The 13,781-nt window shown below is 41.7% G+C and overlaps 1 protein-coding gene across 3 annotated transcripts in view; it reads right to left on the bottom strand.

The window, feature by feature from the left end:
* patj (PATJ crumbs cell polarity complex component) overlaps window positions 1–13,565 on the bottom strand; it is a 124,568-nt gene extending 111,003 nt beyond the window's left edge. For all 3 annotated transcript variants that reach the window (XM_076079362.1, XM_076079363.1, XM_076079361.1), the window contains exons 1-6: window positions 13,511–13,565; window positions 10,368–10,427; window positions 10,078–10,256; window positions 6,997–7,209; window positions 6,773–6,912; window positions 5,772–5,952 (exon numbers count right to left, since the gene is read on the bottom strand). In XM_076079362.1, coding sequence (XP_075935477.1) covers window positions 5,772–5,952; window positions 6,773–6,912; window positions 6,997–7,209; window positions 10,078–10,256; window positions 10,368–10,389 — 735 coding nt within the window. In that variant the 5' untranslated portion in view covers window positions 10,390–10,427; window positions 13,511–13,565. The remainder of the gene's footprint in view (window positions 1–5,771; window positions 5,953–6,772; window positions 6,913–6,996; window positions 7,210–10,077; window positions 10,257–10,367; window positions 10,428–13,510) is intronic.
* Between the last annotated feature and the right edge of the window lie 216 nt (window positions 13,566–13,781).

Consider the following 13,781-nt stretch of genomic DNA (forward strand, 5'->3'; position numbering starts at 1 on the left):
TGGCGGACTAACGGTTTCCAAGGTCAACATTTTCTCTGCTTTCAGCGATCAGCAGATATGCATGCTGGGAGATTCTTTAGCGAGCAGTTTGTTTTCACATGTGACTCGTTTGATTGACAGGAGACTGGTCATGTGACCGCGATGACTGAGGGGAGTTGTCAGTAAAGTTCATAAACTTTCTCCAGTTGTTCTTTAGTTCATTTCCTCTCAGTCGAGGCAGTTTTAAAAGGTCCCTTCAGGTTTCTTTAATTGCACAATCTGTTATCTTTTATCTCTGTTCTTTCTGCTTTTTGTCATTTTTAGGACAGCAATAAATAACGCGCAAAAAAAGTGCATTGGCTGACACGCTGTCCTAATCGATGGCGGGGAAATATTCACTGAATAGACAAAAGCTGTAAAATCACATCCGACTCGCTGATTTATACCCGCCTTTACGAGCGACAAGTTTCCTGTCAGCGTCCAAAGCCACTACAGCGAGAGGAGGTTTGGACATGATCAGCTGTGAAGGCGGGTCAGAGCCGCCTCAATCTGCCCGGCAGAGGAGTCTTGGCTTCGGAGGAGACTGATAGTTAGCCGGGCCAGAAGAACAGCAATAAAATCCCAGCCAGAGTTGTGTTTTTTATGCCCGCGGCTCCATTAAACGTGACCTCGATGGAGACAGGACATGAATAAAACAAAAGGAGGAGGAGGAGGCCTGGTATGCAGGACGAGGCTCGGGTCCAATGAGCCAAGAGGAGGAGGAGGAGGAGGAGGAGGAGGGTAACAAACAAGAGGGGCAGTGTAATTCTGTGTGATAATGACCCGACAATAGAGCGGGGCAGAATCATTACGGCCGAGGCCGACCTATGGTCCTCGGCTCACATTAACAGTCCACACTTGCTCCGGTTTGTCACCACATCGCTGTTTTTATAGTGGAAGTCTTTTCTTCTGGTTATCCAAATGTCAAAGCACTCAAACATTTGCATGTCCTGTCTTGTATTCAGTCCAATAACTCAGGTAAACATACAGTATCAGTACGTCTATAGTGTTTGTGATTCTTCCATCTGCTCCGTTTATATTTTCTCTTTATTTCCCATTAAAATGCTCAGGGTTCTTTCCCTTATCTTCACTTTGTTATTATTGGCTCTACAATTAAAATACACTTTAATAATTGAATACATTTCTGTAGGGGAACTTGGTGTTACGGTCAGAATGACATTAGAATTTGGCGAGGACATTAAGAGATTGAGCCTTTACGTATTTAGCAAAGAGCTTTTGACTTCAGGCTGCATGGTGTTCTGGTTGAGCAGCAGCTCAGTCACAGGCCCAATCCCAACGTCCCCCCTAAAGCCTCAAACCCTGAACCCTCAAGGACTCACTGACGTCACCTGGTAAGTGGTTGAGTGTGAGAGACTGTGAGGGCTTGAAATGGTGGAAATAGGAATGGGACAGCACTTTGCTGCAACATATCACGTTACCATGACAACGTCAAACAATATGATGTACAATTGTGGGTATTTATGTTATACTTTGTACTCCCTGATTTGAACGTCTTCCAGGCTCTTTCCTCACAAGATGAGAGGTCATTTCATATTATCTATTTACTCGTTTTGTCAAAACAGCTTCAATGACAAAATCAAATATTTGATGAATACATAAATAAATATTCTCTGATTTCAAGTTTGTTTTTTGTTCCATCTTTAACCCTTAAACTTTCTGTGTAAATGTAATACTGAACACACGTGAGCCGTCCTCTTGGTTTACCCTTTTTTTTACGTCTCCATGCGTCCACTGGTTACCCCGTGTTTAACGTCACATTGCAATGATTTGTGGGTAGTTCCCTTGGGCAAAGTCAGCATCCTATGCTGACTTACGGTAAGGGTTCATAAAGGGCTCAACATGTCTGCAAGAGAGCCTCAAACACTCGATGATGTGACAGTGGGACAGAACTAAACCCTCACGGACTTCGCGGGAGCGCGCCTCAAAGTCCGTGAGTCCGTAAGAGGGGCCATTGGGATTGGACCACAGTTTCAATGAGAAGTGGAAAACACAGCTGCTGTCACTGATTAGTCTGATGATGATGTCATGATCTGCAGCTCGGCAGCTTGTGAATGACCGCTGGTTAAACTATTTATGAGCCGTGATGAAAAGTTTCATAATCACTCCAGTGTTTGACAAGAGAAGCAGAAAAACAAATAAAAACAATTACATGGTGAATTCTGCTGCATTTAAACTACAGAGAGAAAAAGGAATATCACATATCATGCTCATTTTCAGGTTCATCCTATTTTGGATTTCTACTCGAACATGTTTACGTGCTTTGATGTTCTTAAAAAACATTTTTCTCATACTCGCTCTCATATTCATATTTGTCTATTTAAGGCCCCCGCCCTAAAACATACCCTGCTTTATGGTCTGTTTGACTGTAAATGGACCATCATTTACTAAATGATCATGCTGCATTGAAGAAGACTTGAAACTACAGATTGAGACCATAAACTCATGTTTACAATGTTTACAGAGGTAATAAATCAGGAGAGAAGTAGAGTCATTTTCTCATAGACTTCTATACAAGGGCGTAGGTTTGGTCTCAGCATTGGTAGGGACACTGCCAGTCGTCGTCCACCCCCCCCTCGCCATCTCAAAAAGTCTTAGTTGAAAGGGGGGGCTTAGCCCCAAGGGGAGAGGCATGTTTGCGCGAGTAGCGGCAATTTTTTTTGGATATCCATTGTTTCAGACAGTTCATAGATTGGTTCAATCAGAAAGAGGGTGATTTTGCTCTGTAGTTTTGCTTTCATTTAGTATATGATAACACAAGAGACAGAATTTGAGGGTCATATTGAAATTTGACAACAAAAATATGAACTTTTCTCAAATAAAGAATATCCGCGTCACTCCCAAATCCTAATTCTTAAAGGGACCGCACACAATGGATGGAGAATGGACCTGACAGTGTCAACTTTATACCGTTAAGTATGATGATAGGCTGTTGGATTGTAATTTGAAGGGGGAGAAAACATACAAACCAGAACGCACGCACATATGTAGCATGTTAGAGTTATAAATAACTTGTCCATGTGAGAAACAATAGTTTAATTTAATGACATCACCAAAATAAAAATAATTTTTTTTTAAAGCCAATAATGCCAAATTATTTGGGGGGGCTGAAGAACATTTGAGGGGGGCTTCAGCCCCCCTAAAATAGGCCTAACGACACCCCTGGTTGATATTATGTTGAACAGGCAAACTTTATTAAAATATATTAACATTTGTGTAACTTGGAACTGATTTAAACATAATAACAGTAACAAAACCTTAGTTTAAATACAAAACAGTATTCTGCACCAAATAAATAATAATAATAATAAATAATTAAATAAATGAATAAAAAACGTTCTGCTAAAATGCCAATATACAGTAACAGTATATTAACGATTACAATTTTTAATCGCATGGATTTTTTGCGATTAATCGCGATTAATCTCATTGTTATGGCAAAGTTCAATAATGAATTCAAAAGTAGTGCATTGCGCACTTTTATTTTAAAAGTACTGCTATATGAACAAAAGGGCAATAACATTTGGTTTGTAAACACTTTAAACAAATCAGGTGCTTTTTAACAGCAGTATTCCCTTTACACAGTAGCAGTTCTATCTCTTCACTATCTGTGCTCAGTGTGTGACTGTATGTGAAACGTTCCACTGCTGTGCAACAGGAATAAAATGTTTCAGCACATTTCAGCAAAAATGTCTGTCTTCATGTGAATGCAGCTCTACTGTTCATCAATATAATGCTGTAACTCTGAGGTGATGATGGTTACCCAGCGATCAAAGAATAAAGACACTTTACCCACAATTTAGGTGTATTTTCCCTTTAACTCACGAGATGCAGCATGTTTTATACTTAATATGAATATAATTCATACTTTGTTGGCATCTTATTCTGAAAACCGGATGTTCATCTGAAGAAACCGGATGTTGTCTCACGTTAATCTTTCCGCTAACTTTCAAAGTCCTTCGCTCGCTCCCGATCTGTGCCGTTTAAATGCGTTTACCGTGAATTTGGTGGGGAAATATTAGTGGGGACAATTGTGTCTTTCCCAAACTTTGGTTGTGACTAGTCCCTATGGACCCTATGCAAACCTACGCCCTTGCTTCTATACAATCAGACTTCTTTTTGCAACCAGAGGAGTCGCCCCCTGCTGGTCAGTAGAGAGAATATTTTAAGGAACTTCCACATCGACTTCCCTCGGCAGAACCGGAGGTTGCCGCCTGGTTGTGCTTCAGGAAGGGAACTTTACCTGTAGCAGATTCTATTTGCCAGTCCTGGCAGAATATTCTGTTTAAGATCGAGCGGTAAAATAACCTGTACGGTTTTTAATTGAATTGAATGTTTGACCGATGCAACTTTATCTTCGGTGTCTTATAAACCCGTGAGGGCTGGGAACGTTGTGTGCATGGAACCCTAACCCATGTAAAATAAAGGAATCAATGAAAGTCCACCAGAACCTTCTCAGCTCCATGGACCACAGTTTGGGAAACTCTGGTTTAATTAAAAGCCAAATAAACATAGCGCTCTCGTACATCTTCCTCAGGGGAGGTCAGCCCAGCTCAGATTTGTAGATTGGGTTTTTACAATTACGTCACCGCCTCTGCGCCTCCTCTGCACTCCCTCTCTCCCGCCTCGCATGCCAGTCATTGACTCGTCCGTCATGTCGACATTCATTGATTGCGCCCCCTCGCAGACTTAAATACATATTGTCGGGGGCGATGCTGCAAGTGGAGCACTAACTTGATTTCCTATAGGCTTTAAAGGTCATAAAAATCATCTGAGTCAATGTCAGCAGACTTACGGCTCGTCATAAACAGGAGGTTCTCACTCTGATACGGAGGCGTGGCCTAAAAGTGACCTCCACTTATGATTGATGCACTCCCTTTTGAGTGACAGCCAAGCTGCTGGGTGACGTCTGTGTGTGGAACTTGCTGAACTCTGACAATCCGCTGGTTTAGGATCTGACCTTAAAAAAACAATCTCACTCTGAGCCATGAAACTCAACAGTGAACAAATGTGCAAACTCAGGCTTCAGTTTTCTGTCACGTTTTGTTCCAAAATGAGAAAAGCTGACACGTGGTTTTACAGCTCAAGATGCACCAAATAATGGCCATTCAAACTGTATGACAGGGAGTTCACCAACTCTGACGCTTTATTGATTTTCTACCCTGAAATGGATGATAAAGATTTGGGAATTACTTTATTTCACAATCTAAGCGCGTTTTCATTTTTCTCCCAAACAACCAACAGTTAAACTTTAGTATCGGAAGTGCGGCTCCCATCTGGAGTTATACTGCATCTCATCTTCCAGTTTTAGGAATCTGCCGACAGCGCAGCTGAGTGAGCAACAAATATACAGATTATTGATCCGAGAGGAAAGTCAGACAAACAAATCAACTCTGTTAGCACCAACTTCAAACTACTTAAACAGAGCCTGAAAGAATACATGATCTGTCTTATTAACAGATGTAAAGACTTTGGTACTGTGTTTCTCAAATGATGGGTCGAGGTCCTACATGGTAACATAACATGACGTATCTTGTTTGTTTTATCCATACACAGCTTTAGATGTGTATTTTAAAACACAAAGGAAAAAGCACCAGTTGACCAAATCACCGTGTGGAAATTGTCCCGAGTAACCATGAAACCTTTTCTTTGGAAGAGACACAAATAAAATTGCATCTGCATTTGTTTTATCGAGGTGACGTGGTCGGTCTTTTGGGGTGTACTACTTTTCTTACCGTGCTGGCGGAGGCGGCGGGTGACGATGTCGCGTTGCGTGGGCGGTCCCTGGCCACCACCAGCTCCACCGCCTCTCCAGGCTGCTGCAGGAGGGTGAGCGCCTGCTGCTGGCTGATCCCCGGCTCCAGAGGAACGCCGTTTATTACCAGGATCTGGTCCCTCTCCTGGAGACGGCCGTCCCTGCAGCCGAGACACACAGGACTTTTCAATGACGTGATAAATGTCTTCTGCAGAAATTTATATTCAAACAAAATAATTTTCTCAAGTTATAGCTAAAGGGTAACTAAAATATGTTTCTGTGAACACGTGAGGCGAAAGGCTTGAGTCATATTTGGTCAGCGCTGCCTAGTTTTACAGTTAGATCGGAGTTCACGAGCTTCACAAGCAGTGATTGACAGCCTTCGCTAATCTTTGCTCCGATTGGTTGTTTTCCTTCGGGAGCGGTGGAATCTCGCAAATGCCATTAGGAGCACTAGAAGGAGGCAGAGGAACCCGATTTGTTCACAGATTATCCGTCTCATGTACTTTTGTTGGGATAAATTGACAGTTTGAGCAAATATGAAAGAAAAATATTTTCTTTGATGTTACGACCTGTACCTTTAAGTATTTGCCACTGAATAGACAGACAAGTCTAAATGCTAAATGTTGTATGACAGACAGCATTACCCAAGATTCTACAGACCAGGAGGAGGCTACATTGATCTGTTTTGTGTGTAATTCAAGTTCATGTCAGTCCAACCAAGTGTTTGTGCCGTTCTATATTTGTAAGGGACCATAGACACTTGTTTGTGTTAGAGGTGAAAATTTGTTAATTCAGGCCAAAGTCATTTGATTTTTGTTATTTTGAACTACAGAGGCTGGAAGAAACTGGAACAAAGAAATCCACGTTTTGGAAAACGATCTGCCAAGTTGTAAAGATTTGTAATAAATAAAAAAAACACCTGAAAACCACCTAAAACGTCATGATAGTTGTAGGAAACTTCAAGCTGCGACAGTGTACCTGTGTGCGATGCCTCCAGGCTGGATGTGTTTGATGAAGACGGCCTGACTGCTGCTTCCTGCGGGATTCAGACCGACCACGCTGAAGCCCAGACCTCCAGACAGAGGCCGAGTCAGCTGACACAGCTCTGTGTGACGGCCCTGCTTGCACACACACGCACACGCACACATTTAATGTATTTATATATGCGTGCTGTGAAGGTGTGTTTCTGTGGCTCCACCCACCATGGCGGCGGCGAGGATCCACTTCTGCAGGACGGGGTCAGACAAGGGCGGTGTCTGATGGATGGGCGGAGACGAGCCATTGGTCAGGAGGGAGGAGGAGGCGGACAGGGTGGGCGGGGCCGAGCTGCCGGGTGGATTGACGGCACTCATGATCAGCTGACCCTTTTTGGAGAAACTGAAGTCACTGTTGGCATCGGGCGGCATGCTGCTCAGCTACAGATCGGAGGAAGGAGGAGGAGGAGGGGGAGGGGGAGGAGGAAGAAGAAGAGAGGTTTGCCAGATAGACTTGGTAAAGTTTAATAAAAAAAAGAAAGCTGTCTGTCTGTCATATCACATAAAACTATCTTCATCTATTGTAGAAAATGTATATAGAGTTTTTTTTACATAAACACATAATATATACAATCTTGATACAGAGCCTAGAGGGAACATTTTACAGCTGGGAAATCAACTCAATTGAACTGCAGAATGTCACTGTGATCAGCTGACATCCCACCAATATCAGAATACAGTATAAAGAGTATGTCTCTATATGTTTGTATTCATATCTCCAGCTGTTTATTCTATATAGTGTATTACCATTAGCAATTATTGTACACACATATGCACTATATGTATATTAATTTTTTTATTTCATTTTATTATACTTAATCCTGCACTGCCTACTGTAAAAGCTGCACATGTTCATACTCTACATATCTACCCCTTACCGTCGATCTTACATTCTTAATGTATTTCATATATTACTTTTATGTTCCATATATTACTATGTCCATATAGCTCTAATCCATCGATTCATGTTGTTAACTTCGGCAAAGAATGATCTCTTATCCCCAAGCTTCAACTGCACTTTATTAACAAAAAGAAAGACCGGAGGACAAAGAGGTGAACAGGATCGGACGGACGGACGGACGGACGCACGCACGCACGATCAGGTGTCCACATACTTATGGCCTTGTGTTGACATTTGTTTTTCTGTTTTGTTTTATTACCACCACACAAAACCAAAGCGTCAGCGCTGACGGAGACGGAGAGACAGAAGAGAAAGAGACGTTCCATATGCAAGGACGCTGTCGACAGAAAAGAAAGACATGGAGTTTTTAAAAAAATGAAGCGGTGAGGCCGGGGGGTAAGTGGGGAGGAGAGAGGAGGAAAAGAAAAATCAATAGATTCCTCTGCAGGCTGCCTCTCTCTGAACAGGTAATGTATTAATGACCTTTACACTCACATTGTGGAAACTTATCAGTCTGCGGCTTATTTAGGCCGGGCTGACGGAGCAGGATCCCGAGCCATTTCATCAATACCCGCCTCGACAAGGCCGTTACTCAAACCAAGACACTAGATATTAAAGCTTGATAGATCCGCAGAGAGCCGGGAGGGGGGGAGGGAAAATAAATAAAGAGAGAGAGGGAGAGAGAGAAGTCCCCTGCTTCATACACCCTCCACCGGCTTCCACCGCGGCGCTTTCATAGACTCAGCTCTGACCTTCGCAGCACTTAGAATATGAAGCCCGGCGTCGGTTATTGCCATTATCTTAATTTGGCCCGCAGATTGTTTATTGTAAAGGCTCCACGTCAGTACGAGCTGGAGCTGAATACAGATGGGGATGCAGCGGGGGATTCGATGCCCCCCCCACACACACTCAGCCCCCACTGTCAGGTCACGGTGTTGGACAGGAGGCTGCAGTGTACCGGTATCTGATAGGCTGTCAACACCTGGGGCGGAGTCACGCGTGTCAGATCAGATGGGGAAACGTTCATCAGTCTGCAGCGCTGCCGCAACTTTAGACTGTAGACACGACTGCTCTACACCAACACACGTTTTATAAGAGACGTCCAATGGAGCGACAACTTCTAGTGCAGTCAATAAAATCATGTCAACCCTAAGGTACTTGTACTTTACTTGAGTTTTTAATTTGATACTTACAGGTACATTTAACTGAACTACATTTATCCGACGGCTTTATTTAAGAGTTACTTTGCAGATCAAGATTTTAGAGACCTAATAATGATCCTATAAAATACAAGACATTGTTAGACTGTGAACTTAACCACCTGACTATTAAAAAATGTGTAAAAGGACCTCTACTGCAGCCGGCTACCATATACACAACTACATGCTGTGTGTGCGTTAATGCATCAATAGTAGTAATATTCCAACAGTATGATATTAAATAATGTAGCAACTAAAGAGCCCATTTTGGTGTAAAGTGCTTTTATTTTTATACTTATTTGATTTTGCTGATAAAACGTATGTACATTTACTGAAGTAAAGCTTTGAATACAGGACTTTTTATTTGATTCTGAAATTGTGGTACTGATCATTTTACTTCTGAATATTTCCTTTACCACTGTGTGGCTTTTGATGGAAAGATGCAGGATACAACGTGGTCTCATGCAAACCATGCCGCTGGTTTCTGACATCTTGTTGCCCCCCAGGAAGAGCGCTGGGCTTTGAAGCCAAACGGTGGAATCACAATTCACCTGTCCGTCGCGTGATGCCATGGGGCTGACTAACATTGGGAAAGAGAATTTTTTTTTAACCTATAACCATCTATGGCTGGTTCACTCCAAAATCAAAAATACAGATTTTTCCTGTCCTATGTTCTTTCAACCAGTTTCTACATGAAACTATTCACAACAGGGTCCGTAGATTATCTCCAGGAACCGGGTTGTGAGCTTTGAGCGCCACAAGCCCAGTGCCATAGAGTCCCATTATATATTGGAGACATCTCTCCAGAGGATGCCACCAAAACTAGGTAAATCACACCAAAACCATCTAGATTGGGAAATATCACTACCGGTGCAGGATTTTTAGATAATTTTTCTAATTTAGAAAATTTGAAAAATAAACAATAAAAAGAGATTTACAAAGAATGTGAAAATACGGTTTTTGTTGTATCTGACAGGTCAGAGTGTTTGAGATTCTGCGATCTGAAAAAGGTGCTTTGAGTTGAGGTTGTTCAGAACCTGGAGTGGATTCGGATTTTCTGGGGTTCTTTCTGTAATCTCTGTAAAGCTTTCATGTGCTGCGCTGGTCGGGTCCTGGTGTCTGAGCCGCATGCTGCCTCTCGGCCCTCACCTGGTTCCGCAGCTGTTTGATGGACTGCTGCAGGGTCAGGATGTGGCTGAACAGCGGACTCTGCAGGGTCTCCCTCAGGCTTCCCACCGTTTCACTGTGGGTCCACTCCTCCCTCTGGACCAGTTTGGCCTGCAGACGCTCCAGAGCTCCCAGAACCTGCTGATGCTCCGCCGAGGACCCTGAGGACCAACGCAGGATGTGTTCATCATACAGAAGAGACTCAGACAACGAGACTTCCTGCGATTCCAGCCGTGAGCTGTTTGAAATGTTCAGCGGGTGAGAGGATTTACCCGTTGGGACATTTTCAAACATGGTCGCCCCTCGGTCTCCGTCTGTCGCTCTGGATCAATCTGAACAGAGGAAAGAAAATGTATCCGTTATTTCACTCATATTTAAAACACTGGCCGACACGAACAACATAAAGGACGGGCTTTTTCCGTTTAAAGGTCTACCAGGAAAGAAAGGGTGAATTCCCTCTATGGCTGCCGGAAGGCTTTTAATTTGAAACATCTGCAGGAAGTGTTGCTGTACAGTAGCATCACATCAAACAAAAAACATCAAAAGCAGAACGACAGGAGTTCATTATCACTGACCGGAAACACTGTTCTTGGTAAACAGAGACAGAGTGGCGAGAGTGACATGACTGCGTTCAAATCGACATATTATACTGAAGTTACGGCACATTAAAACAAGAGACTGGCATGTCATCAAATATACTCCATTTATAATTACTCTAGAAAGATTTCCTTTAATTTGCAGTTTTACTTTTAAAAGAAAAAATGTATTTAATACATTGTGAAGCGCTTAGAATTGTGTATGAAGTAATATATGAAGCCGTTTGAAATAAATGTGCGGTTCTCGCTGCAGTCGAGGAAAAGAAAAAGCTGTGATTTAAGAATGTAGAGTATCTCCAGACCACTGGCCCCGTGCAGTACCGGTCCTCAGGCGCTACATATACACGCATTCATTTCTGCAGATTTATATCATTTTGGAGGTACAGCTGCAGTTTCGACCTATTTCACACCAAGATGACATTTCTAACTGCAGGTCAGTTTGGTTTTTTCTTAAGTCAAAAAACCATACTACGTATATATGTGAGGGAAGAATCCACGGCCAGTCAGATCGTGAGCTGATTGCATATCATATATTGTGATCTGGGAGCAGCCGGATTCACCTGGAAAAGCTGCTGCTCACTACTCTGTCCTGACAATATTACAGTGTAGCACTCCTAATGTGCCGTGTGCATCTGTAAACCTCTGGCTACACCAAACACGGTTTCAACATTTCATAGAACAAGCGATTAACGATTCATTTGAGAATTAATTCATAATAAAAATAATAATTAGTTGCTGCCCTAACCAGAGCTGGCTGATAAACTAAAAGTATTTTAGAATAAATGTAGGGCTGCATGAAACTAATAAATATCTATATTATTGATTAGTCAGTCAATGTCTTGTTTTTTAAACAAGATATTCAGTTTCTATAAAACTGAGAACAAAGCCTCACATTTGCTGAGCTTATTTTAGCATCTTTGCTCCATCAATGAATTAAATGTTGTCAATTATTAAATCTATTGATATAGGGCTGTGCGATATGGCCAAAATATTCTATCACCATAATCACCATCTACCAGTAATTTTATAAATAATTTGTCGATATAAAAATAACCACATGGTTTTGTATACTCTTGTGAAAATCAAATCCTTGACACATGAAAAGTATTTATAAAGTATTTTCTCATTCAATTAAGAGCGGCAGTGCTAAATGACTTAATAGTGAATCACCATATCTCAATAACATTTCATCACGATATGATTCCTCCGAAAGACGATAAATTATCATATTGAGTTATCGCCCCAGCCCTCCTATGAATAATATCTAGGAGTTACCTGTCCACTGGTAACCCCTCATAAATCTGTGTGGTCAAATCTTTTCCAAGAGGATTTAGAACAATGAGGCTGTTGTTCACTGAATGGCCTGCTCATGTCCTGTCTCCAGGGGAGGAAGTGTTACTAAGTTAATTTATTCAAATACTGATACATATTCAGAACTCGATACTTCTGTTGTAAGCAGCTATATATTTCTTCTACATCTCAAAAAGGGAAATATTTTTATCTGACAGCTTTACTTACTGTACAGATTTTTCATCTCCTTTTTTTTTGTCTATGAAACAAAACTTGTATCTCTAGATATGTTGAATGTTTGTGATAAACTGAAGGATGAAGTGTTCCTTCATCATGTGTTGAGAAAATCCTTCTTCTTCTTAAGCTAAATAAGATATTTTTAAAAGCCTCTTGGATCAGCTGGAATGTGCATCATCACAGAACTGACAACAAATATATGATGATTTTATAGAATATGATGCATTGCTGTAGATTGTAGATTAAACTAGCAAATAGAACATAAAAATAGTTTAAAAACAGCATTAAAATGCAATTTACACATTGATGCGAAACTTAATCCAGAAACACCATTTATAATTTGACACATTTGACTTTTACTCGCAGTGATGTACTTCTACTTCAGTAAAGGATCTGAATACTTCCACCACTCTGCTGTCTCTTACATATCTTCCACAAGTGCACGCGGCTGATTTCCGACACTGAAATGGCTGCACGTGAAGCAGCCGTCTCTGTGCTGTGTGTGTCTCTCAAAAGGTATCACAGGTGAAAAAGCCTCGTTATCAGACCGTTATCTCAGCGTTTACACAACACGGCTTGTTTACACAGGTCAGAACTGAACCCGCTTTTTATCAGGTGGGAAAAACAAACCCACACAAACACTCCTCAAACTCGCGAATCAAAGAACAAAGACAGGAGAACCGAAACTGCACTTCTCATTTAAGCGACACCGTGAAAACTCTGGGCTCACACCTGTAGACTCTCACCTGAGAAACCAGGAAGTGAAACTCAAACAGCTCAAGAGGGGAGGGGGGGTTAAACCATATGTGGAAAATAAACTATAAATATAAGCTATAACCAATAAAACATACATCTGTTCGCCTTCATGTTGTGCGTAACCTGATATATTTTACCGTAAATCTGTTATCGGCAGGTTCAACTTGCAACAGGTGCATCAAACTTCTCAGAAACAAACCGAAGGAAAAGAAAACTATGGAACCAGCTGCGGCTGCTTATAACACACGTTTGTAAATCTGACTGAACTTCGCCGAGTGTTTCTGAGCTTCAGCTGAATCAAAAACAACATTACAACAACTTCTCCTCCGTCAGCTTGATAACTTCAGACAGCGACGCAGCTAACCGATGGCTATCCGTTAGCATGCTAAATTAGCTTGTTAATTAGCGTCTAAAAAACCTCGTCACGTAATTTTTGGTGCGGATAAACATTCGGGAGATGAAGCCGCCAGTAAATGAAGAATGTATAGACAAGAGACGGGTTTACGAACGGGTTTTAAACTGGTGTGAAAACTCACATGAACTGGATCCAGTTTGGCACCAGTGTCGCTTTAATGCCGCGTTCAAGTGCTGTCGGACCGAGAAGCAACCCTTCTGGAGACAGCGGTGGTGGGATTGTGGTGTACATTGAGTAAATGTTTTGGGCTACTTGTACTTCATTTAAATATTTCAATTTCCTTCTACTTTATACTTCTACTCCACTACATCTCAAAGGAAATTAGTGTTATCTATTTCCACTTCATTTATTTGACTTGACTTGATTTATTTTACATTAAAAACACATGATAT

Source organism: Anarhichas minor, unplaced genomic scaffold (assembly GCF_050575085.1).
Source record: "Anarhichas minor isolate MPS153535 unplaced genomic scaffold, ASM5057508v1 ptg000071l, whole genome shotgun sequence".
Lineage (NCBI taxonomy): Eukaryota > Metazoa > Chordata > Actinopteri > Perciformes > Anarhichadidae > Anarhichas > Anarhichas minor.